The sequence below is a fragment of the Anomaloglossus baeobatrachus genome, chromosome 3, assembly GCF_048569485.1.
Source record: "Anomaloglossus baeobatrachus isolate aAnoBae1 chromosome 3, aAnoBae1.hap1, whole genome shotgun sequence".
NCBI lineage: Eukaryota > Metazoa > Chordata > Amphibia > Anura > Aromobatidae > Anomaloglossus > Anomaloglossus baeobatrachus.
In genome coordinates this window covers 309,455,790-309,479,772 of record NC_134355.1, presented here as the reverse complement: position 1 = coordinate 309,479,772, position 23,983 = coordinate 309,455,790, and the positions used below count along the sequence as shown (strand labels likewise).

At 43.6% G+C, this 23,983-nt stretch overlaps 1 protein-coding gene across 6 annotated transcripts in view; it reads right to left on the bottom strand.

Annotated features, from left to right (window-relative positions):
* FAM184A (family with sequence similarity 184 member A) overlaps window positions 1-23,983 on the bottom strand; it is a 321,551-nt gene that overhangs the window by 98,451 nt on the left and 199,117 nt on the right. For all 6 annotated transcript variants that reach the window (XM_075340009.1, XM_075340014.1, XM_075340008.1 and 3 more), the window contains one exon: window positions 6,011-6,208. In XM_075340009.1, coding sequence (XP_075196124.1) covers window positions 6,011-6,208 — 198 coding nt within the window. The remainder of the gene's footprint in view (window positions 1-6,010; window positions 6,209-23,983) is intronic.

Below are 23,983 nucleotides of genomic sequence, written 5' to 3'. Positions count from 1 at the left end.
AGCGTTCAGTTATCCATTCAGCAAACCTTTGAACGCAGGCGCAAATACACTGCCAACACCCCACATGCCACAGTTCTAAATGCTAACATTTCGCGACTGCTTGCGCTGGAAATGTTGCCTTTTAGGCTGGTGGAGACAGAAGCATTCCGTGACCTGATGGCGGCAGCTGTCCCACGTTACTCGGTCCCCAGCCGCCACTATTTCTCCCGGTGTGCCGTCCCCGCGTTGCATAACCACGTGTCACAAAACATCACACGTGCCCTGAACAACGCTGTTTCACCCAAGGTCCACCTAACCACAGACACGTGGACAAGTGCTTGTGGGCAAGGCCGCTACATCTCGTTGACGGCACACTGGGTTAATATTGTGGAAGCTGGGACCCAGTCTGAGCGAGGGACGGAACACGTCCTTCCCACACCAAGGTTTGCAGGCCCTACCTCAGTCAGTGTTTCACCCACACTCTACAGCTCCGGAATGTCATGCTCTTCAGCCTCCTCCTCCTCCTGCGCATCCTCATCCACTGTGCCCTCCACACCAGTCACAAGCTGGAAGCACTGCAGCACTGCCTCGGCGAAGCGGCAACAGGCTGTGCTGAAGCTAATCTGCATAGGTGACAAACCCCACAATGCAGAAGAGCTGTGGACAGCTCTGAAACAGCAGGCAGATCACTGGCTCACACCTCTGAACCTAAAGCCAGGAAAGGTCGTTTGTGACAATGGCCGGAACCTGGTGGCGGCTTTGAGGCGAGGCCAGCTGACACATGTTCCATGCGTGGCCCATGTGCTCAACCTCGTGGTTCAGCGGTTTATAAAGTCATACCCAGAGCTGTCTGATCTGCTGGTAAAAGTTCGCCGCCTGTCTGCACATTTTCGAAAGTCACCTACTGCTTCAGCCGGCCTTGCCGGCTTTCAGCGCCGTTTGCATCTTCCGGCTCACAGACTGGTGTGTGATGTCCCCACGCGTTGGAATTCAACTCTGCACATGTTGGTCAGGATATGTGAGCAGAAGAGGGCAGTTGTTGAGTACCTGCATCACCTAAGCCGTCGGGAAATGGGTCAAACTCCACACATAACACCTGAGGAGTGGAGATGGATGTCAGACCTATGTACCATCCTCCAAAACTTTGAGGACTCCACCAAGATGGTGAGTGGTGATGACGCCATTATTAGCGTCACCATACCGCTACTCTGCCTTCTAAAACGGTCCCTGCTGAAAAACAAACATGATGCATTGCAGGCGGAGCGCGATGAGTTGCAGCAAGAAACAGTAGTGGGTGTGGGTGATAACACACAGCCCAGCCTCGTCTCATCACAACGTGCAGTGGAGGACTATGACGAGGAGGAGGATGAAGACATGGAGCAACTCTCCGGCCAAATTGAGGATATGACATGCACACCAGTCATATCCTCGATTCAGCGTGGCTGGCCAGAGGACAGGGTAGATGAGGAGGAGGAGGAGGAGGAGGAGGAGGAGGACAGCATGTTCAGTTATCTTGTTGGTCAGGCTACTGAAGTCCTGGCTGTTAAGAGTCTGGCGCACATGGCTGACTTTATGGTAAGCTGCCTGTCTCGTGACCCTCGCGTTAAGAACATCTTGGCCGACAATCATTACTGGTTGGTAACACTGTTAGACCCACGCTACAAGGAGAACTTTTTGTCTCTTATTCCCGTGGAGGAGAGGTCAACCAAAATGCAGCAGTTTCGGAAGGCCATACTCACGGAAGTAGGCAAAGCATTCCCCTCACAAAACGCTAGCGGCATAGGTCAGGAATCAGTGGACAACCGAGGCGTACAGCCGAGAGAGGCACAAGTCCAATCCGCCAGAGGTAGGGGAACAGTCTTTAAGATGTGGGACAGTTTTCTCAGCCCCTCACGTACCACAGCCCCTGAGGTGCGGGGTAGTGCCACAAGAAATCCTAAGTTTGCCCAGATGCTGAAGGAGTACCTTGCAGATCGAACAACTGTACTCCGACATTCCTCTGTGCCTTACAATTATTGGGTATCCAAGCTGGACACGTGGCATGAATTGGCTCTCTACGCCTTGGAAGTCCTGGCCTGCCCTGCTGCTAGCGTTTTGTCAGAGCGTGTTTTTAGTGCCGCAGGTGGAATCATTACAGATAAACGCACCCGCCTGTCAACTGAAAATGCTGACAGGCTGACTCTGATAAAGATGAACAAGGGTTGGATTGGGCCAGACTTCACCACACCACCAGCAAATGAGAGCGGAATTTAAAGTTTGCCATGTACCTCCACTCACCCATGGGTACACTTCTCGACTTTGGATAATCGCTGGACTGCTCCTCCTTCTCCTCATGCGCCATCATGATGACCGTTACAATAGTTAGGTCTTTGTTTCAGGTATACCCCCAGTGGTAAATTTTTTCGCCCATTCTTTGCAGAATGGACATTACAACGACAGGAGACCCGCTCCTTTGCAATGGGAACAATGTTTTGAGGCCCTCATGCACGTCTCTACCCAGGGACAACGTGGAGCCTCCCAATTTTTGGCTGCCCTGCCTAAGGGCTATACTGAAATACACCCACTTCCTTAAAATGGACACTTAATGTTTTGAGGCCCTCATGCACGTCTCTACCCAGGGACAATGTGGAGCCTCCCAATTTTTGGCTGCCCTGCCTAAGGGCTATACTGAAATAGACCCACTTCCTTAAAATGGACACTTAATGTTTTGAGGCCCTCATGCACGTCTCTACCCAGGGACAATGTGGAGCCTCCCAATTTTTGGCTGCCCTGCCTAAGGGCTATACTGAAATACACCCACTTCCTTAAAATGGACACTTAATGTTTTGAGGCCATCATGCACGTCTCTACCCAGGGACAATGTGGAGCCTCCCAATTTTTGGCTGCCCTGGCAAAGGGCTATACTGAAATACACCCACTTCCTTACAATGGGCACTTCAGGTTTAAAGGCCTTCATGCACGTCTCTATCCAGGGACAATGTGGAGCCTCCCAATTTTTGGCTGCCCTGCCTAAGGGCTATACTATAATACACCCACTTCCTGACAATGGACACTTAATGTTTTGAGGCCCTCATGCACGTCTGTATGCAGGGGCATTGGTGAACCTCACAATTTTGGACTGCCCTGGCAAAGGAAAATACTACAAAGACTCACTTCCTCAAAATGGGCACATTAGACTCAAGAGGCCTTCATGTACGTCTCTTCTCAGGGACATCGGAGTGCCACACAATGTTTTCACTTAATATCTTTCATGTATTAATCTCAAAAAGTAACATACACCAGATCTATCTCACTATTGGGTATGTGCCCTTAACATTTCCGCCATGAAAAATCATTTTGGGGTCATTTTGGAAGGTTTTCTGGTGAGTCCGTAAAAATGGCGTAAAACGCGGACAAAATTGTTCACAGCTGTGACTTTTGAGTGATAAATGCTTCAAGGGGTCTTCCCCATGCTGTTGCCATGTCATTTGAGCACTCTTCTGAGACTTTTGTGCCATTTTTAGGGTTTCTCCATGCTGCCGGGAGGTCATTTCACAAAAATACTCGGGTCTCCCATAGGATAACATTGGGCTCGTTGCTCGGGCCGAGTACACGAGTATCTTGGGAGGCTCGGCCCGAGCTTCGAGCACCCGAGCTTTTTAGTACTCGCTCATCACTAGATGCTATACAATGTAAGACAGGACCATGTCCAAACTTTTTTCTAAATGAGTTAATTTTTTTAATTACAATGGAAAAATGTCTAATTTTCACCTGTTGATCTGTGTGTCATGTCCTGTTGCAAATAAAATATGGCTACAATAAATCTTGATGAAAAAACTTTATAACTCCAGCGGACAAATTTGAGGATGCAGATATATATTAAAAATTTTTTTGCATTTGCAAATCTTTATTTTGAAAAACTTCCATAAAATTGGAGCCACACTTCTGGGCAGTGAAGGAAAGAGATTAGGAGTGGTAGCCTGCTTGGACTACGCGTTTCGGCGTACAAGCACCTTTTATATAGACCATGTAGAAGGCGCTTGTAGATATATATCTGCATCCTCAAATTTGTCCGCTGGAGTTATAAAGTTTTTTCATTTGGATTTCCCGTGGCTGGCTCCTGCTCTGGTTTTCCGTGCGGACTATCTTCTGGATTGATACTGGAATCCACACACAGGAGTGTACGGGTAAGCTGGCTTTGAAAACTATTTAGTTTTTTGTACAATAAATCTTGTATTCTTGTTTTCTTTACATTTTACACAGCGTCACAATGATTTTGGAATTTGGATTGTAGTTCCCGTGATGTAATCGTATGGTGTAGGATGGAAAAGAAATTAATGCCAGTGCCCAAACATTGCCTTTTTTGCTGTTTGTAAATTTACCGATGGTTTGTGACCTTGCCTGGTGTGAAGGCAAGAAATACCAGAACAAGCCAAGTACTTGTGAGTCAGCAATTAGAGATTTCAGCTCTGAAGTCTGCAGATTTGTGAAAGCAGCTTTAGAATATAATGCAGGCTCCATGTCACAAAGAGTTTTGCACAAACTTCGCCGACTCTCATGTCAGCATTGGACTCTGTTCAGATTGCAGATTCTGACACTCAACCCAATGGTTTCTTTGGTGTCTGGGATCAACAAAGGCAGACTTGGGTGTCAACCTTCTGTGTGTTGATTCATGGGCAGGCTTAAAGAGTTAGGCTATATGTGCCCAAGTTGCTTTTTTATGTGCACTTAAAAAAAAGCATGCTTTGGCAGGAAAAATGCAGCAGAACATACATTTTTTATTGCGTTTGCACATTTATTCATATGCATTTTTCCATGCTTCTTTTGTGCTTTTTTTTAAGTCATGACGAAAACAGGGGTTCCTGCGCGGTTCCCCAGCGATCGTATCCGGGTCTCCGGCTGATGTTACAGCTGGAACCCGGCTCTCTATGCTCGGAGAGGTGCCCACGCCACCTCCAGCAGCTTAACCCCCCTGAATGCTGCGATCAGTGCAATCACAGCATTAAGAAGGAAGAGAGGGATTGCTTACCTCTCCCTGGCAATCAGGTCCCTGGAATGTGATCACAGGGACCCAATCACTGCCATAGTAACCCTGGGTCGTCACCTTGACGACCCTGGGTTACTGGGCTATGGAGAGCCTTGAACACCATGCTGTATGCACGGTGTGTGAGGCGAAGTGCTGCGCTATAATCTCCTGTAGTGATAAAGCATTGCAGGGGATTATAGAAACGCAGAAAATAAACACAGAAACAATTGACATGCTGCTTATTTTTTCAGCAACAAAATCTGCAAGAGAAAAGATGCAGCGTGTGCACAGCAAGTCACGATTCTCATAGACTTTGCAGGGATGCTTTTTCCTTGCTTTTATTGCTTAAAAAGGCAAGGAAAAACAAATGAAAAAACGCAAAAACGCCATGTGGGCACAAAGCCTTAATTTCAGCTAGTATCCTTGTTCCTTTAATCACATGTTGTGGGGAGACCTATCACATTTGCTCCCCTACTATTTATGCTGGTGGATTCCTTGGAGTACTTGTGGAGTTTACCCCTGTTGTTTTGTATTTCCGTCCTGTTCTTGTTTTTCCATCTAAATAATTTATTATAATTACCTTTGTGTTTGCGTGCTGTGTGAAAGAGTTTTGTTTTTTTCCCTTGTCTATCTTTATCTGTGGTTTTCAACACACTCCTGTCCCATCCCTCCCTTGGGGGAGGAGGAATTAGATCAGGTCTGGTCAAGAGCAGGGACAGAAAGGGGACTGTGGCCTCTCCACCATCAGGAGTATCCCTGAGATCAGGGAGAGCATAGGGTCCCCTAGCTTGAGGGACAGCTTAGGATTAACTGCTATCTCAAAGTCATCGTGACACTGCAACTCAGGACCAGTCCCAAAAACTAAGCATTGTAGTTACTCAACTTTTAAGTAAAATAACATGTTAATTGTATATTGTTGCCTAAAAAAATGAACATTTGCCCAAAAGTCTAAGATAAATATTGCCCTTCAAGCTTCGAAACAACAGCATTCAATTAAGTGATGTGTCTACATTGACTGTGACTCACCATCTGTAGCTTCTTCTTTTCCTTATTTGTAGAGGTTTGTGTAGCCTCGAGCACTGCTTGATGTTTCCATGACATCTCCTCTAACGTCTTTGCATGTGCTTCTTTTAGCTGTACAGTCTCCTCCTCAAATTTGATGCGCAGGTTAATCAGCTCTTTCTCATAACATTCACGTTGGGTCTGCTTCGCTTCATTGATCTTCTGCAACGGATGAGACAAGACAAACACATTATGCAATAGCTTGTCCATATATCAATCTTTAGACCTATCAATCAACTATGAAAAACTAACACATATTGCTTCTCATTGTTGTTTGACTTGCTCGAATTCACAGATGTATAATTTAATTCTCCTTTTTATGACTTGCCATACATGATTTATTACCAAACTGGAAGCAAAAGAGAAAAAGTGACAGTCAAGACATAAGACGTCAGGTGAAATTCTGAATTCTCTATTTCTCCTTCAGGCATCTTAAATGGGATTTTGACATTAGATGAAAGCCCTGTGGAACATCCTGTTTGGCTAGCTCCAAACTCGTTTAAGATAACTGACTTGTTTACCACCTTGGTATGGAATTGATAGCGGATTTGCTGCTGCAGCAGTACAGGAATATTCTTCAGGGAAATCCACAGTGGTGAATCGAGACTAGAGGTGCATTTACAGTCCATGACCATTGTAAACGAATGCGCGTTTCACAATAATCATGCAGACTAAATAGGCTGCCGAGTGTCCACTGAAAAAGCAAAACGCTAATATGTTGGGTGACCATGATCTTTTGGCTTGCACAAAAGGTCTTTGTTCTTGGCAGTGCATTATTCTGTGTTAACAGGAGTTGTGCTGCTGAGAACATTGTGCAGCCTATGCCAATTGAATGATATATCACTAATCAGTTATTTTGCATTTGAAGCGTGGTTGAGCAGTGTAAATAGGCTATTAGATGACAAGGAAACGGTCTCACTGTACAAAGGGCAAGTGAGACGTAGTACAACGTATTCCCCACTAGGTGGCAGCAGAGTAGTGAAGGAGAGTCAAAGTAACACTGTAACAGAAAGGCAGCTGAAGTACAGCAGAGTAACTTCAGCAGGCAGTTCACAGGCAAACAACCAGGGGGCAATAGAGTAGTCAAACAGTCAGGGTCTTAGCCAGGAAAGTAAAGTCACTGCAAAGAGAGGATAAAAATCAAGCCAGAAAACAGAACAGAGTTGGAAGCTAGGAGATCAGGTATGCAGAGGGAAATACAAACAACAGACAGGAGCGGGAAGTCAGGGACTGGGATAGAGAGACGAACGGGGAGGGTACAGGTCAGGGCATACTAACATGGAGTCAGATCAAACAGGAGATCTCACCACAGCCAGTCACAGGCTGCAGAGCAAAACTATAACCAGCACAGGAATGCAGGTTCAGAGACCATATATAGTGTCTCCTGAAACCAAAATGAGGCTGATGGGAGTTACCCCCTGACATGACCAGGCCGGGTCTGTGAAACTCTGGAGCGGAGAATACTGGTCCTGGATCATGACATAAACATTGCACCGAGGTCGTTTGACACTTTCAATATAAATGGGGTTCTTCAGTGTTTTAATGTGACTCAAGACTTCTGAATCCTTAGAGGGTGCACACCGCACACTGTCATGATTCTCTTGTGTTGACAGTGAGAACAGGTGGGCAGGTAACCACATCTATTTGATATTCATACACACAGTTAAATGCCAACTAGACGTGCTCACCTTCACTCAATACAAGTGAATCGAGTGAGGCCGAGCACGTCTGGTCGGATTGTGGCCAGAAGTATGCAAATCTCATTTTTGTGGTCATTTGCCCACCTGCTTTTACCATGAACACCATAGAGTGTCCACATAGATAGTCCATTGTGACCCTACCATACAATGCATAAAGATTCAGAAGTCTGCAGTCACATAACGTGACTGCAGGCTTTAATTAAAAGATTAAACAACTCCTTTAAGTTATGCAGATTTTGTGCAGACTTCCACAATGACAACAAAATAAATTATTATATAATAATCACTACACTCAGTCACCACCTCTGATGTTTTTGATGCTCCTATGCCAGATCCTGTGACAGTCTCTCCATAATCAGGTATCCTGCGATGATATATAGTCATTTCTATTTTATTTAAAGCTGTAAAAAAATTTTTTTTTACAGGAATTGAGTTTCTTGCTGTAAATCCACAGGTAATCCACAGCAATATGCACAATAATTATAGTATGATGCAGATCTTGACTTTGCTAATAAAGTCAATGTAGAAAACTGCATCAAATCCATGACGATCCACAGAAAGTATTGACATTATTTAACAACAGCACATTTTTTTTTTTGCACCATGAGATTTGTTTAAATTTCATTTCCATTGCCGATACTGTATTTCACTGTAGATTTTCACCTACAAACGTTTCCGAATACGTATAACCATAGCCTATGGGTTCTCGATAAAACTCATATATCCTGATTCATCTAGACTTGCAATATTCTCGCTTGTCTTTTTTGAGGAGGTATGGCGGAGATAGATGCTCCTGATTCATGAAGAGGTGCACTCGTCTTCATGAATTAGGAGCTCCTGAGAAGCAACATGCGCCTCTGTGCACTCTGACATAAATCTTACACAAATCCCTAAATGAAGTAAAGGAATACAAAAAATCGTCAAGAATTGAGCTGTAGAATCAATAACACTATATAAGTGAGTAAAATAAATAAATAATTAAATAAAAATTAGATGAGACGTGGAATCACACCCCAGTCGCGCTATCATCACGCCCCAGCTCTGCTTAATTTGGTTTAGCTGTGAGAAACTGGTGTGAAAATAGCAAAAGTTGCAACTTTTTTGGCAAAATTGCTTTAAAGAATTGGGGCCATAAGCTTAAAATCTATAAGTTCAATCATACAAGTTTCTGATTTCATTTCAGTATCGTAAGTATTTACATGTAAGATAGTAAACTAAATTATTGAAACTTTGCATTTCCAAACTTTTCATAGTTTTTCTATTTCCTGTCTTCATTAACTCCTTCATACATCATGGTTTGGAAGTGGTTCCCACCATTTGATTTATGGGTAAGTCATGCAGATTATGCGGGGTACAGAAGTTGTGACCACATGATTGCCGCCGGAGCTGGACTTAAGTGATAACCGAGCTCCGCCTGTCACATCCAGGGATAGAGGGCATACTGCTACTGGCTGTTTAACCCCCTAAATACAGAAATCAATATCGATCACAACATTTAGGAGGCTAGGAGAGGGTTTATGCTCCCTCTCCCACCTAATCAGGACCCCCGCAACATGATCATGGGGTCCCGATCATTGCCATTGCAACCCCAGATCAAATAATTACCTCTGAGTTTGTTGCCTACATTGTCAAGCAGCGTAGTCTAAAAGGCGTTCTGTCAGTGTCACACTGACATGTGTTATGCATTGCCATGCACATGCATGGCAATGCATTATACCATGTAAGGCCTGTTTCACACGTCAGTGATTCTGGTACGTTTGTGCTTTTTTTTTAAACGTACCAGAATCACTGACATACGCAGACCCATTATAATGAATGGGTCTGCTCACACATCAGTGATTTTTCACTGCACGTGTCTCCGTGCGGCGTACCCGCGTGTCCGTGATTGCCGCACGGAGACATGTCCATTTTTTTTCTGGCATCACTGATGTCCCACGGACCACGCAGTGGTGTGGTCCGTGAAACACGTGCCAGAAAAAACGTGCTTCTAAAATAAAAAGCATTTTAACTCACCCGGTTCCAGCGACGCTCTCTGCAGCCTGTTCTCCCTGCTGCTTCTGAGCCGGCTCATTACTGTCGCGCATATTCATGATGCACGACACAGCCGACCCGGAAGCCGCTGCTGCGGGGGTCAGCGCCGGCCGGATGCTGCACCGCGGGAGCGATCAGCACCATGGAGAGTGGGAGCGCGCACAGGTGAGTTAATCTCTAAGTGCAATCACGGGCCACGGAGAACGGAGCCCGGATTGCACTTAGACAACCCACGTGTGCCGTGATTCATGGCACACGGAGGGACATGTGCGTGTTTTACACGCCAGTGAAAAACGTCAGTGTTTTTCACTGACGTGTGAAACGGGCCTTAGATGGCAGCCGTACATGTCAAGGAGGGGAGATATGTGTCACAGAGGTGGTTATCCTCTGTAATGTATGCCGAGAAGTTAGCTCCAGTACGTATAGCACTGAGAGGGTTAATTGGGCTTACAAGGGCCATGTTTATGAGTAGTCAGAGAGATTGGTGTGACTGGCTGCCCACATATACCCACCCCGGGGCGTACTATGGTGGACATAAGAAAGTCCAGGTGGATTTATTAGCTGTCTGTGTGTGGAGGTAAAAAGTCCTCCTGTGAAATCTCAATGCTTGGACTTGTGCGCTAGATTAACACTGTAGTGCTATTGCTAGGCTTGTGTATACTATTTCCCAGAAAAGAAAGGCCGTCTATATTGTTTGTGGCTCGCTTTATAGAGCTTTACAGCAGCCTGGATGTTTTGTTTAAAGTTGATTTCTGTGGCCGTAGCTGTACAACCAGAAATCGGACTAATAAAACTTAATATCTCATTGGAAATTAAGTAAAATAAAAGTTAAAAAATAATATTTTTTAAAATCCCAAATAAAAAAAATTATAGCAAAAACATGTATATTTATGTAAAAACAAAATTAAACAAAAAGTGCACATATTTATATATAAAAAAGCCTGAATTGCTGTTTTATAATATTGTAGCAAATGTTGCATGAATAAGACTCTCTGGTCGAAACGCGTTGGATAACCCACACTTTTCACCTGTGCCTCTGTGCCCACTGCACAGTCTGCATGTTTTTATTCTGCTACAATAAAATCAAGTTTTATTTCTACAAAATCTCCATGATGCTGGATTCTTTCCTTTGCTAAAATCCTTTGGTAACCTTCAGGTTTCATGATGCCTTTTAGACAGTCAAGGCATCCAGTGTCGGAAGCAGAAAAACAACCCCAAAACATCTTTGAATCTCCACCATATGTAACGATAATTGTGTTCTTCCTTGCAGGCCTAATTCCCTAATTGTGTTTTCAGTAAACAGTAGCTGATGTGCTTTACCTAAAAGCTCTATCTTGGTCTCATCTGTCCACAAGATGCTTTCCCAAAAGGAGTTTGGTTTACTCACATACATTTTGGCAAACTGCACTCCAGCTTTTTTTTATGTTTCTGTGTCAACAGTGGGATACTCCTGCATATAATTTCATTTCAATCAAATGTCAACGGATAGTTCACACTTGAGAGATGTAACCTGACTCTGCAGGACAGCTTGAATTTCTTTGGAACTTGATTGGGGCTGATTATCCACCATCTGGACTATCCTGCGTTGCAAACTTTTATCATTTTTTCTTTGCTGATCATGTCCATGGATATTATCTACAGTGCCATGGGTTGTAAACTTTTTGATTATGTTGCATACCATGGACAGAAAAACATCAAGATCTCTGGAGATGAACTTGTAAGCTTGAGATTGTTAATATTTTTCAACAATTTTTGTGCTTAAGTCCTTAGACAGTTCTCTTCTCCTCTTTCTGTCCTCCATGCTTGGTGTGGCACAGAGAAACACACAATGTAAAGATTGAGACAACTTCTTCCCTTATTACCTGGCTTCAGGTGTGATTTTCATATTGCCAACACCTGTTAAGAGCCACATGTGAGTTTGAAAGAACATCACATGATTGAAACAAAGGTAATTAATTACACACGATTTTGGAAAGGTGACAATTATTTTCTCAGGACCCTTTTTGGAGTTTTCTGTGAAATTATGTCCAACTTGCTTTTTTTTCCTCAGTATTTTTGTGTTTTTCTAACACACAAAAAGGATATGAACATGTGCATGACAAAATGTGTAATTGCAATAATTTTCTGGGAGAAATACTTTATTTTCTGAACTATTTTTAAAGTTGCCAACACTTTCAGCCATGACTGTATATGCCAATGGTATTATTGTTGAGTTCTACAAAAGGTTTACAGAAAAAATTGGAGGTAAGAGCCCTGAGGGCTTTCCTAGGGAGGTTCATTGCTTCCACCTGGGAGTGAATTTGGTCCGGTGCTACACTACTCCAGTTGTAAGGGCTGCTATTACCCTGCTGGGTTCAAAAGGGTACATCATCAGCCTTCTCCGGTTACCAGAAATGGGTTTGTTTGCCCCGGGGGCGCAGCTTCCACATGCACAGGTAACTCATGCAAATCTGAGGGTGCTGCGCATAGTGGAGTGGTGGGGTGCAAAAGGTCGCCGTGTCTGCCACAGGTTTCACTGCCAGCGTAACATGGGACACTGTGTTCCTCAGTTGCCAAGCAATGCATGATGCTGCTGTGATTAGTTGTAGTGATAGTGGAATTTTGTCAACTATTATGTGGAGGTGTCATGTTTTAGATTTGATGCAGTGGCCTACTGTGCTTTGATCCGTTTCCCTCTCCACTGGATCACAGGCAGGTTTGGTTGCTGTCTGGATTCTGGACAATTCTCCTATGTTTTTAAACATTTTCCATTCATTGCCTTTCTACCAAGTGTTTTCTATTCTGTAATTTGGTCTGTCCTATCACCCGGCAGGTATAACTATTTAAAGCCTCATCAGGTTTCCATTCCCTGTATATGGTATTTCTAAAATGCTCCCTATATTGAATTTCAGCCTGAGTCTTTGGGGTTTGTCCTTACTTATTGTTTTTGGTTTGTCTTATTTTTCTCTGCATCTTCCCCCCAGTAGATTAAGCAGCTACGTGGAACCCTCGATGGCCGCTTAGGGATCTATTGGTCCGAGTGGGTTGTCTCAGAGATTGAGCAGCTTGGACCTTTAGTCTGTACAAGATCCGGGCGTGTTAGGTGTAAAACCCTATCTTTTCATTACTTACCATGTGTGCTATTTTACGTACATAAGAGCAGGCTAGCAGGGAGTGGCTTTCTGGGATTGATTGGGAGGTATTCAACACCTGATCATTTTCTCCAGCATCAGACAGGCTATTTTAACGCTTTTCCCAGTCCAGGTCAATGCTTCCTGTGTGGTAGTGGTGGTGGTGAGTGGTGCTAGCAACGTTTGTCTCTTTAGCTTGTGTTTGGTCATTTTGGCTCATTGGTCACTGTTTTCTCCCTTTCCCCCTCAGGTTACTATGCTCCGGGTACTTTTCTGAGAGACACTTAGTTTGTTCTCAACTTGGCATTGGCTGCACCACCAGACACCAGCTGCCTGGCGACAGCAGCCTGATAAGGACTCTGACCAAATCCCCCTCCCATTACTGGGAGCAGGGTCAATATCATCCTGGCCCTTAAAGGCTTGCCTAGCCTAAGGCAGCTTGTGCAAAGTGCAAATATGGCTGCACTTTAGCTGGTTTGGTGTTAGCCTTGCGGAGTCTCTCTCCTATAGCGCATAACACATATTGCAGTGCAGATTTTTCTGGATTGGCGTGAGAAAGCCATGTCACATTGTCAGAGTCTCTGAAGTGCGAGAAAAGCCGACCACCTCATAAGTGGCCCCATTTGAAAAATTACCTACACCCCTCAATGAATTCATCTAGGGGTGCAGTGAGCATGTTGACAACACAAGTGCCTCCCAGAATTTCATACCATTGGGTGGTGAAAAAGAATAATTACATTTTTACCACTAAAATGTTTTTAGCCCTAAGTTTTTAATTTTTATAATGGCTAATGGGAAAAAAAATGTCTACACAGTTCGTTGTGGAAGTTCTCTTGAGTACGCCAATATCCTACATGTAATTGGGAATTACTTTTCAGGCACAGTAGAAAGCTCAGAAGGGAAGGAGCACCATATTATAGTGCAGATTTTGCTTTTATGGTTTACGGGTGCCATGTCACATTGGCAAGCCCCTGAGGTGCTAGAACAGCAAAACCCTCCATAAGTGACCTCACTTTACAAAATACACATCCCATTGAATTCATCTAAGGGTGCAGTGATCATATTGACACCACAGGTGTGTCACAGAATTTTATACATCAAAAAATAATTACATTGTTACCATAAAAATGTTGATTTAGCCCCAGATTTTACATTTTCATATGGGCAAATGGCTAAGAATGAGACCAAAATGTGTCACACAATTTCTGCTGAGTGTGGCAATACCCCATATGTGGCTGTAGTACTGGTTAGCCACATGATGAGACTTGAGAAGGAGGTGAAAGAGCGCTAGTTGACCCTTGAACACAGATTTTCGTAGAATAGTTTGCATATGCAATATTCAGAGCCAGTAAGCGTCAGAAAAGCAAAATCCCCCTCAAGTGTCCCCATTTTGAAAATTACAACCATCTGGGAATTTATCCACAGGTGTAGTGACTATTTTGACTCCATTGCTATTTTCCAGAAACAAACAGCAATGGATATTACTGAGTGAAAATTGCAAATCTGCAATTGTAGTACCATAATATTGTAGTGCTCAAAGATTGTGCCCAGCTCGTGTTTCTGGAGATACGTACCTGGTAAATAAAGCAAACTCAGAAGTTAGTAAAACGTGGACTGATGTGGTTTAGGTACATTGTGGGGTTCAGAAGGGAGGGGTGCATTTGGATTTGGGTGTGCAGATGTTGCTGAATTTCTTTTTTTGGGGAAAGCCGTGACACTTTTCCAGAGCCTTTGTGTTGTCAAAAATGTGGAAGCTCCCTATATTTCTATTGACAGATAAAGGACCTGAGTGGAGGCTTATTATTATTTTTTTTTCTTGTGAAATGAGTTGAAGCTTTTACTGGGAACATTTTACTTTACATTTTGGATCCCATTCATCCTGTGTTGTACGCTGAGCACTTAATTAGGGTATATATCTAAATCTCCGAATGATGTGATTCAGTATCACACCCCTGAGGGATCCATTCACTATATTGAGGCAGCAGAGTTACTCTGGACTCTATCTGACCTCTGTTCAGCGGTATCAGTCTTTTCAGCAGTGCAAAAAACTGTAGCCGACCGTGCTTTTATGAACGCTTAGAGAGTCGACACTGCTAGATTATAGGCCAGAGACAGTCCACAGTGTCTCCATCTGCCTCATTAAAGTGAATTATCAGTTAGGGGTTCAATTGGAATCACATATTTCAAAAATTTACAAAGATGGTTTAACCCCTTAAGGACGAAGCCAGTTTTGTACTTAATGCCCAGGCCATTTTTTGCAATTTTGACCAGTGTTACTTTATAAGGTTATAACTCTGGAAGGCTTCAATGGATCCCGGTGATTCTGAGACTGTTTTTTCGTGACATATTGGGCTTCATGTTAGAGGTAAATTTAGGATGATATTTTTTTATTTTATTTGTGAAAAAATCTGAAATTTGACAAAAAAATTAAAAATTTTGCAATTTTCAAACTTTTAATTTTTATGCCCATAAACCAGAGAGTTATGTCACACAAAATAGTTAATAAATAACATTTCCCACTTGTCTACTTTAGATCAGCGCAATTTTTGCAACAAAATTTTTGGGTGTTAGGACGTTAGAAGAGTTCAAAGTTCATCAGCAATTTCCCATTTTTTCAACAAAATTTACAAAACCATTTTTTTAGGGACCACATCCCATTTGAAGTGACTTTGAGAGGCCTAGGTGACAGAAAATACCCAAAAGTGACATCATTCTAAAACCTCCACCCCTCAAGGTACTCAAAACCACATCCAAGAAGTTTATTAACCCTTCAGGTGCTTCACAGGAACTAAAGTAATGTGGAATGAAAAAAAATAAAAATTAACATTTTACCTAAAAATGTTGCTTTAGCACTAATTTTCTTACTTTTTCAAGAGGTAACACCAAAAATTGGACCTCACACTTTGTTACCCACTTTCTTATGAGCGCGCCGATACCCCACATGTGGTCAGAAACCTTTGTTTGGGTAAATGGGAGAGCTTGGAACGAAAGGAGCAATATTTGAATTTTGGAAAGCTAAGTTGGCTGAAAGAGATTGCGGGCACCATGTTGCATTTACAGATCCCCTAAGGTACCTAAAAAGCAGGAACCCCCCTCAAGTGACCCCATTTTGGAAACTAGACCCCTTAAGGCTTCTATTGAGGGGAATAGTGAGCATTTTGGACCCACAGGTACTTCACAGATTTTGATAACGTTACGTTGTCATATTGAAAATTGTCATTTTTTTTCTTAAAATTGTTGCTTTAGCATCAATTCTCTCACTTTTTCAAGAGGTAATTCCAAAAATTTGACCCAAATGTTTGTTACCCACTTTTTTATGAGCACGGTGATACCTCACATGTGGTCTGAAACCTTTGTATGGAGAAATGGGAGGGCTTGGAACAAAAGGAGCAATATTTGAATTTTGGAAAGGAAATTTGGCTGAAAAAGATTGCGGGCACCATGTCGCATTTGGAGGACCCCTGAGGTACGTAAACAGCAAAAAAACACCACAAGTGACCCCATATTGGAAACTAGGCCTCTCAAGGAATTTATCTAGATGTTTGGTGAGTACCCTGAACCCCCAGGTGCTTCACAGAAGTTTATAACGTTGAGCCATGAAAATAAAAAAATAAAATTTTACCACAAAATTGTTACTTCAACCAAGGTAGCTTTTTTTCACAAGGGTAATAGGAAAAAAATCACCATGAAATTTATTGTGCAATTTCTCCTGAGTTTGGTGATATCTTATATGTGGTGGAAATCAACTGTTTGGGCACACAGCAGGTCTTGGAAGGGAAGGAGTGCAATTTGACTGCAAAATTGGCTGGAATCAATAGCGGACACCATATTGCATTAGGAGAGCCCCTGAGGTGCCTAAGCAGTGGAGGTCCCCCACAAGTGACCCCATTCTGGAAAATAGACCCCTCAAGGCTTTTATCTAGGTGTATATTGAGCATTTTGAATCCACGAATACTTCACAGAATTTGATAAGCTTAGGTTGCCATATTGAAAATTTTCATTTTTTTCACAAAAATGTTTCTTTAGTATCACATTTCTCACTTTTTCAAGAGGCAACAAAACGTGGACCCCACAGGTTGTTATCGAATTTCTTGTTAGCGCAGGGATACCCCATATTTGGCCAAAAACCTCTGTTTGGATAAATGGGAGGCCTTGGAATGGAAGGAGCACCATTTGAATTTTGGAAAAGTTGAAATAAATTGCGCGAACCATGTCACATTAGCAGGGCCTCTTGGGTACCTATACATTAGAAACCCCCCACAAGTGACCCCATTTTGCAAACTGGACCCCTCAAGGATTTTATTCAGGAGTATAGTAAGCATTTTGAATGCACAGTAGAGTTGAGCGGATCGGTCATAATCCGGGTCCGGCGGATCCGGATGGGGTTGCCGCCGAAGTCCGGATCCGATCCGGAATCCGCGGCCATATAAATCAATGGTGAACGGGATTAGAGAGAGAGAGAGAGAAAAAAAACAAAACAACCGGATCCGGATCGTGCACTCAGGATCCCGGGTACTGATCGGACTCGGATCGGAACCTTGAACCGCGCGGATCCGGATTTTTGAGATCCGGGTCCGCTCAACACTAATCCACAGGTACTTCACAAAAATGTTGCTGTAGCAACCATATTCTCACTGTTAGGCTATGTGGCCATGATCCAGCGACACGGCATCTAGTACCCAGTGTCAGCCTTCCTGCAGAGATGTGAGTGTTGTCCACGGGAGAACGCAGCTGCCCATGCCCACGATTTGGGTTCAGGCTGCTGTGGACTTTAGTTCTATTCTACCTGCAGAGAACACTCATCTCCGCAGCATAAATTGACATGCTGAGGCTCGGGAAGCTGCACCACAGGTCGGTTTATTCTGCGGAGAAAAGAAGCACAGTGGGCATGGGATTTCTAAAAATCCTTCCACTGTGCTTCTACTGCACAACGCAGCGTTATGGATGCAGGGAAAACACTCTGCGCCCAAAACGCTGCAAACCCTGATTGTGGGCACACAGCGTAAAATGCTACAATGGATGAATGGATAGATGTCAAACATACATAACGTCCCACCCCCTGCATATTCTAAGCTGGCGCCCTTTAGTGCCTTTCTTGTGGCACTAAAGGGTGCCTAGCCTTGTATTTAGCCCAAAAAGAAAAAAAATAATTAAAATAAATGACGTGGGGTCCCCCCTATTTTTGATAGCCAGCTAGGGTAAAGCAGACAGCTGTAGCCTGCAAACCACAGCTGACAGCTTCACCTTGGCTGGTGATCAATTTGGAGTGCTCCCCAAGCTGTTTTTTTTTAAATTATTTATAAATAAATAATTAAAAAAAAACAACGTAGGGTCCCCCCAAATTAGATCACCAGCCAAGGTGAAGCTGACAGCTGGGGTCTGGTATTCTCAGGATGGGAAGAGCCATGGTTATTGGACTCTTCCCAGCCTAAAAATAGCAGGCCGCAGCCGCCCCAGAAGTGGCGCACCATTAGATGTGCCAATCCTGGCGCTTCGTCCCAACTCATCCCGTTGCCCTGGTGCGGTGGCAAACGGGGTAATAAATGGGGTTGATACCAGATGTGTAATGTCACCTGGCATCAAGCCCAATAATTAGTTATGTCACGGCGTCTATTTGATACCAGACATAACTAATTGACAGTAATAAAAAAAAAATTGACAACAAACAAAAATTTATTTGAAAAAACACTCCCCAAAAAAATTACCTCTTTGCTGTAATCCATTGTGAAAGTCCTGCGGCGATTCTGGACCTTCTAGAATATAGAGGGCACGTTCAGGGAACGTATCCCCCATTTTCTAGGAGTGCAGACCCTCCATTTTAGGAGAGTGGGTGCAAAGAATTTGCACCCACCCTCCCCGGGTCACTGCTGCAGAGTGCGAGCAGTGAGCCAGCATCTCTGAGTCAGACACAGGAAGCTGAGCTGACAGCCGCGCTCTGCACGTGTGACCGGAGTGCACTGTAAAGGAGGAGGGGGCCGCGGGGGATCAGCGCTCCGACAGGTACGGGGGACACCGGGGAACACCGGGGGGGAATAGGGGGTGACCTGGCAGGGCCTAGGGAGCAGTTTTCTGTCGTATGTGTCATAGCACATGCGACAGAAACCAGAGGAACAGGGTAAATGCGGCCGGCGTGCTGCTGTGCGCACCGGTGTGCGCGGCGCCATGTTGGATTTTCGGGAAGAAGGGTCGGTGGGGTGGACACTTTGGCGACACCCGGGGACCGGAGAGGACCGGGGATGAGATTTATCGCCCATCTGACATGTTTGTTTATGCCAGATGGGAGATAAATGATTTTTTACCGGCGCGGTCATTTACTGTAAGGTGATCATCGGTAAACGGTGTGTACCGGTGATCACGTGAGCGGGGACCGGAATCATGCTCGGAATCGGGGACCGGAATCGGCCAGAATCATGATCTCCAGGGTCTCAGCTACCCCCGGCAGCTGAGACCCCAGAAATTATCCGACTCTGGGGGGCGCTAGACTCTTTTTTCCGACCGCCGTTAAAAAGCGGTGGATCGGAAGAAAAGTACCCTAATTTGTTAAAAGGCGTATTGGAGGTCGTTAAGGGGTTAAGACTATGTGTGCACGCTGCATCTTTTTCTGACCACAAAGATGCAGCGTTTTTGGCCCCAAAAAAACGCACCCACAGGAAAAACACATTAAAAAAACACATGCGTTTTTGCGCGTTTTTTGATGTTTTTTGCTGCGCTTTTTGTCTAATGCATTTAATGGGTGAAAAATGCAGTGAAAAACACAAAAAGAATTGACATGCTGCATCTTTGTGAAGACGCAGCCAAAAAAACCTGCAATGTACAGACAGCAAAAATAAAATCTCATAGACTTTGCTGGGGAAGAAAATTCATGCAATTTTGAGACCAAAACTGCACCCAAGAAACGTGCAAAAACACGGCAAAAATCGCAGCGTGCGCACATAGCCTTACTCTTAAGGCCGCTTTACACGCTGCGATATCGCTATTGATATCGCTAGCATGCGTACCCGCCCCCATCGGTTATGTGTCACGGGCAAATCGCTGCCCGTGGCGCACAACATCACTCGGACCCGTCACACTTATTACTTGCCTAGCGACGTCGCTGTGACCGGTGAACCACCTCCTTTCTAAGGGGGAGGTGCGATCGGCGTCACATCGACGTCACTAAGCGGCCGCCCAATAGAAGCGGAGGGGGCGGAGATGAGCGGGATGCAACATCCCGCCCACCTCCTTCCTTCCTCATTGCCGGCGGCCGCAGGTAAGATGAGGTTCCTCGTTCCTGCGGTGTCACACATAGCGATGTGTGCTGCCGCAGGAACGACGAACAACATCGTACCTGTACCAGCAACGATATTTGGGAACTGGACAGCATGTCAACGAGCAACGATAAGGTGAGTATTTTTGCTCGTTAGCGGTCGCTCATACGTGTCATACGCAACGAAGTTGCTAACGAGGCCGGATGTGCGTCACGAATTCCGTGATCTCCAACGACATCGTGTTAGCGATGTTGTTGCGTGTAAATCAGCCTTGAGAGTTGGTATGATTACAAGGTTTACATGGGGTTTTTAAGCTTGGCTGCTATCATACACTAAAAGCAATGCTTTAAAAAAAGTTTTATAATTTTCCTGCTGGCAGAGTCATGTGAGGGCTAGATTTATTGCAGGATGAGTTGACATTCTTATTAGTACCACTTTCGGGCACAGAACATTTTTTGATCGCTTTTTATTAAGATTTTTGTGAGCAAATCAACAAAAAAACAGCAATTCAGAAATTGTTTTTTATGTTGTTCACTGTTTAATAAAAGTGATAACACAACTTTATTCCTCAGATTAGTATGATTATATTGATACCACATTTAAATATGTTTTTATATTTTGCCTCCTTCACACAGCAAAAACAATTTTATAGAAAATAAAAAATGATTTTGAATTGCTGTATTCAGACAGCTAGAACTTTTTTTTTTCTGCTGATGGAACTGTATGGTGGCTTTTTTTTTTGGTGGGACGAGATGACCTTTTCAGGGATACAATATTTAGATTTGACTTTTTGATCATGTTTTTTTCCACTTTCTTTTTGGCAGTTTGATTAAAAAAAAATAATTTTTACGACATATTTATTTATTTTCTTTACAGTTTTTATTGAAGGGGGGTTAACTAGTGTGACGGAATTATAGACTCGTCGTTCCAGAAGCGACAATGTCAAATACGTGTTGGGTTTTTTATTTTTGTTTTTACATAAATATATGTTTTTATTGGTATATTATATGGACACTTTTTTTTCCCAAAATGTTTCCAATTTTTGTTAACTTATTTTCACCTAGCCCCCCTATGGGACATTAACTTTTATTAGTCTCATCGCTGGTGTAATGCATTGCCATGCACAAGCATGGCAATGTAATGCACCTGTCAATTTAACACCTGGCAGTGATAGCCAGAGCTGCTCTCAGCGCGATCGCACGGGCACAGCTCCTGTGCCTGCACAATTGCTAGGATGTGGGAGCTCACATCAATATAGGATGTACAGGTACATGCAATGTCGGAAAAGGGTTAAAGCACCACTTCTGCACTGAAAAAAAAACGCTGAAGTGGTGCTTTAAGATTACACATAAATGACTGTAATTCAGTCTGTAAAAGAAAAAAAAACAATATTAATAATTCAAGGCAACTCTAAGTAGTTTTGTAATTGACAATGACAGAGCATTAACACACACATTAGTGATATGATTAGCGGTATTGCACAGTGTTTCAAGACGCAAACATATACGACAAAAGATACAGATTAAGAGAAAGACAGTAAATTATACGTGAATTTTCAGGCAGCAGATTAAATTTAGTAAACTATAAGGCAGGGTTCTCATGCTTGGAGTTTTGATACACACAAGTCAGGTATATATAATGGTTTTAACTTTAGTTGGTTAGGGACCGTCCCAGATGGGTACACCGTGACGAGGTAGGATGGCTTCTTACCTTTTTGCAAAAATGTATATACTAAGTACCCTGTTATTAAGCTCTTGCATTTTATTCATTATTATTCAAGGTATTTTTCATACAATTTTTCTCTTTGGTTTTTTCTTGTCTAAAGGCTGCCATTTACATGCTTGGAACGTGCATGTTTACTGTTTTTTTTGTTACAGCTCAGTTTTTTGGTGTTTTTTTTTTTTTTCTCATGCTTGGGTCTTTAGCTACATGGTAGACTACTGCAACATGTGAACCGAACCTTAAAATATGTTCACAGCTGGTGTTTTAGAAGCATTTAAAGTTGTTGTGTATGTGCCTTTAAGATGTATCGTATTATGTTTGCAATCTGTTAAAAATTCCCTTCGCAGATATTGCACATTAATTCAGCACAAAGAAGTGGTTAATATATGCACAAAGTTATGTACCTGTTATGTTCTGCTATTAGGAGGTTGTTAAAGGTTAATAAATCAGTCACACACATCATATTGCACACCCACACACATCTGATCGCACACCCACACACACACACACCCACACCCACACACCCATCAGATCACACACTCTTCACACATCAGATTGCACACTCACACACACATCAGATCACACACTTCCACATCAGATCGTACACACACACACACACACACACACACACACACATCAGATCACACATCAGATCGCACACACACACTCACCACATCCGGCAATACTGATTGCTTCTGGCTGGCATAAGGACCTGGGACACAGTGCAGTGAAGCGTGAGGACCTGCGGCGGAACATATGGAGGCCCCGGCGGTGGAATGCATTGATGTGTTCCATCCGCAGGTCCTCTATGTGTTCCCCCGCAGGTCCTCGCGCTCCACTGCACTGCGCTCCATGATCCTCTACCAGCCGGAAGGAATCGTTATCACCGAATGTGGTGAGTGTGTGTGTGTGATTGTCTGTACGATCTGATGTGTGTGTATGAATCTGCATGAGTGTGTGTATGAGTCTGCATGAGTGTGTGTATGAGTCTGCATGAGTGTGTGTTTGAGTCTGCATGAGTGTGTGTATGAGTCTGCATGAGTGTGTGTATGAGTCTGCATGAGTGTGTGTATGAGTCTGCATGAGTGTGTGTATGAGTCTGCATGAGTGTGTGTATGAGTCTGCATGAGTGTGTGTATGCATGATCAGATGTGTGTGTGTGAGACAAAAGCAGTGGAGGCCCGCGTGGAGCATACCTGCTGGAAGGCCTTGCTGAAGCTTGAAGATAAGCCCTAGCGCATTTTTCGAGGCAAACAAAAATATAAGGCAGTGTCTTATTTTTGGGGAAACTTGGTATATCAGAATCTAGAGACTCAGCTGCAGATAACTGTGTGGTTAAGATTGTGCATACTTGCAGAAAGAGAAGCTCTACATCTGATGTTTAACCACATGATAACCCTGGAGAGTTACTGTGATTGCTGAATAGGAATTGAGCCTGTGTGCAAGTATTCATTAGGATGTAGCTATATAAACTTACAACAATTAAGTGTGTTGTTTTCTACTGGCTTCCCTGTTTTCTGGACTAATCGGAGTGCACCACATAACACCACACTGTCAGGAAACACAGGTAAATTGAGTGCACCTTATCGCTGAAATGCACTGGGTACTTAAGGCACTCTCCCGCTAGGGGAGGTGCCTGATCAATGTAGTTAGTTTGTGGTTTGTTCCCTAGCCAGATAGTTGCCAGGTTCTCTTGTCCACTGTGCGTCCCCGTGTCAGTGTACAGTGTCCTTTCACTGTTTCCCGGCCCCGTCAGTACCCTGGTGTCCATTCACTCTGGCTGTGCTGTCAAGCCCCTTCCTCTAAAGGGTGACTCTGGGTCTCCTCCGTAGTCCAGTGGGTCTCACTCCTTCTCGCCGCCTTACCATCTCTAGCAGTGAGCGTTACATTCCTTATGAGGGGGGTTTCTTTAAATGTGAGATGTCAGTCTCAATTAATTCCGGTATGGTACAGAAGAAAACCTATTAACATACTTTTCAACAAAATAGTACAGGGACGTAATGTACTGTTGAATAAATGAACTGGACAAGCATCAATGACCCTAATCTAGAATAGCAGAGTGATAACTTGACAAAGATGTAACATTCACCCATTATAAGTTAGACAGCTGTAACTAACAAAGCATGT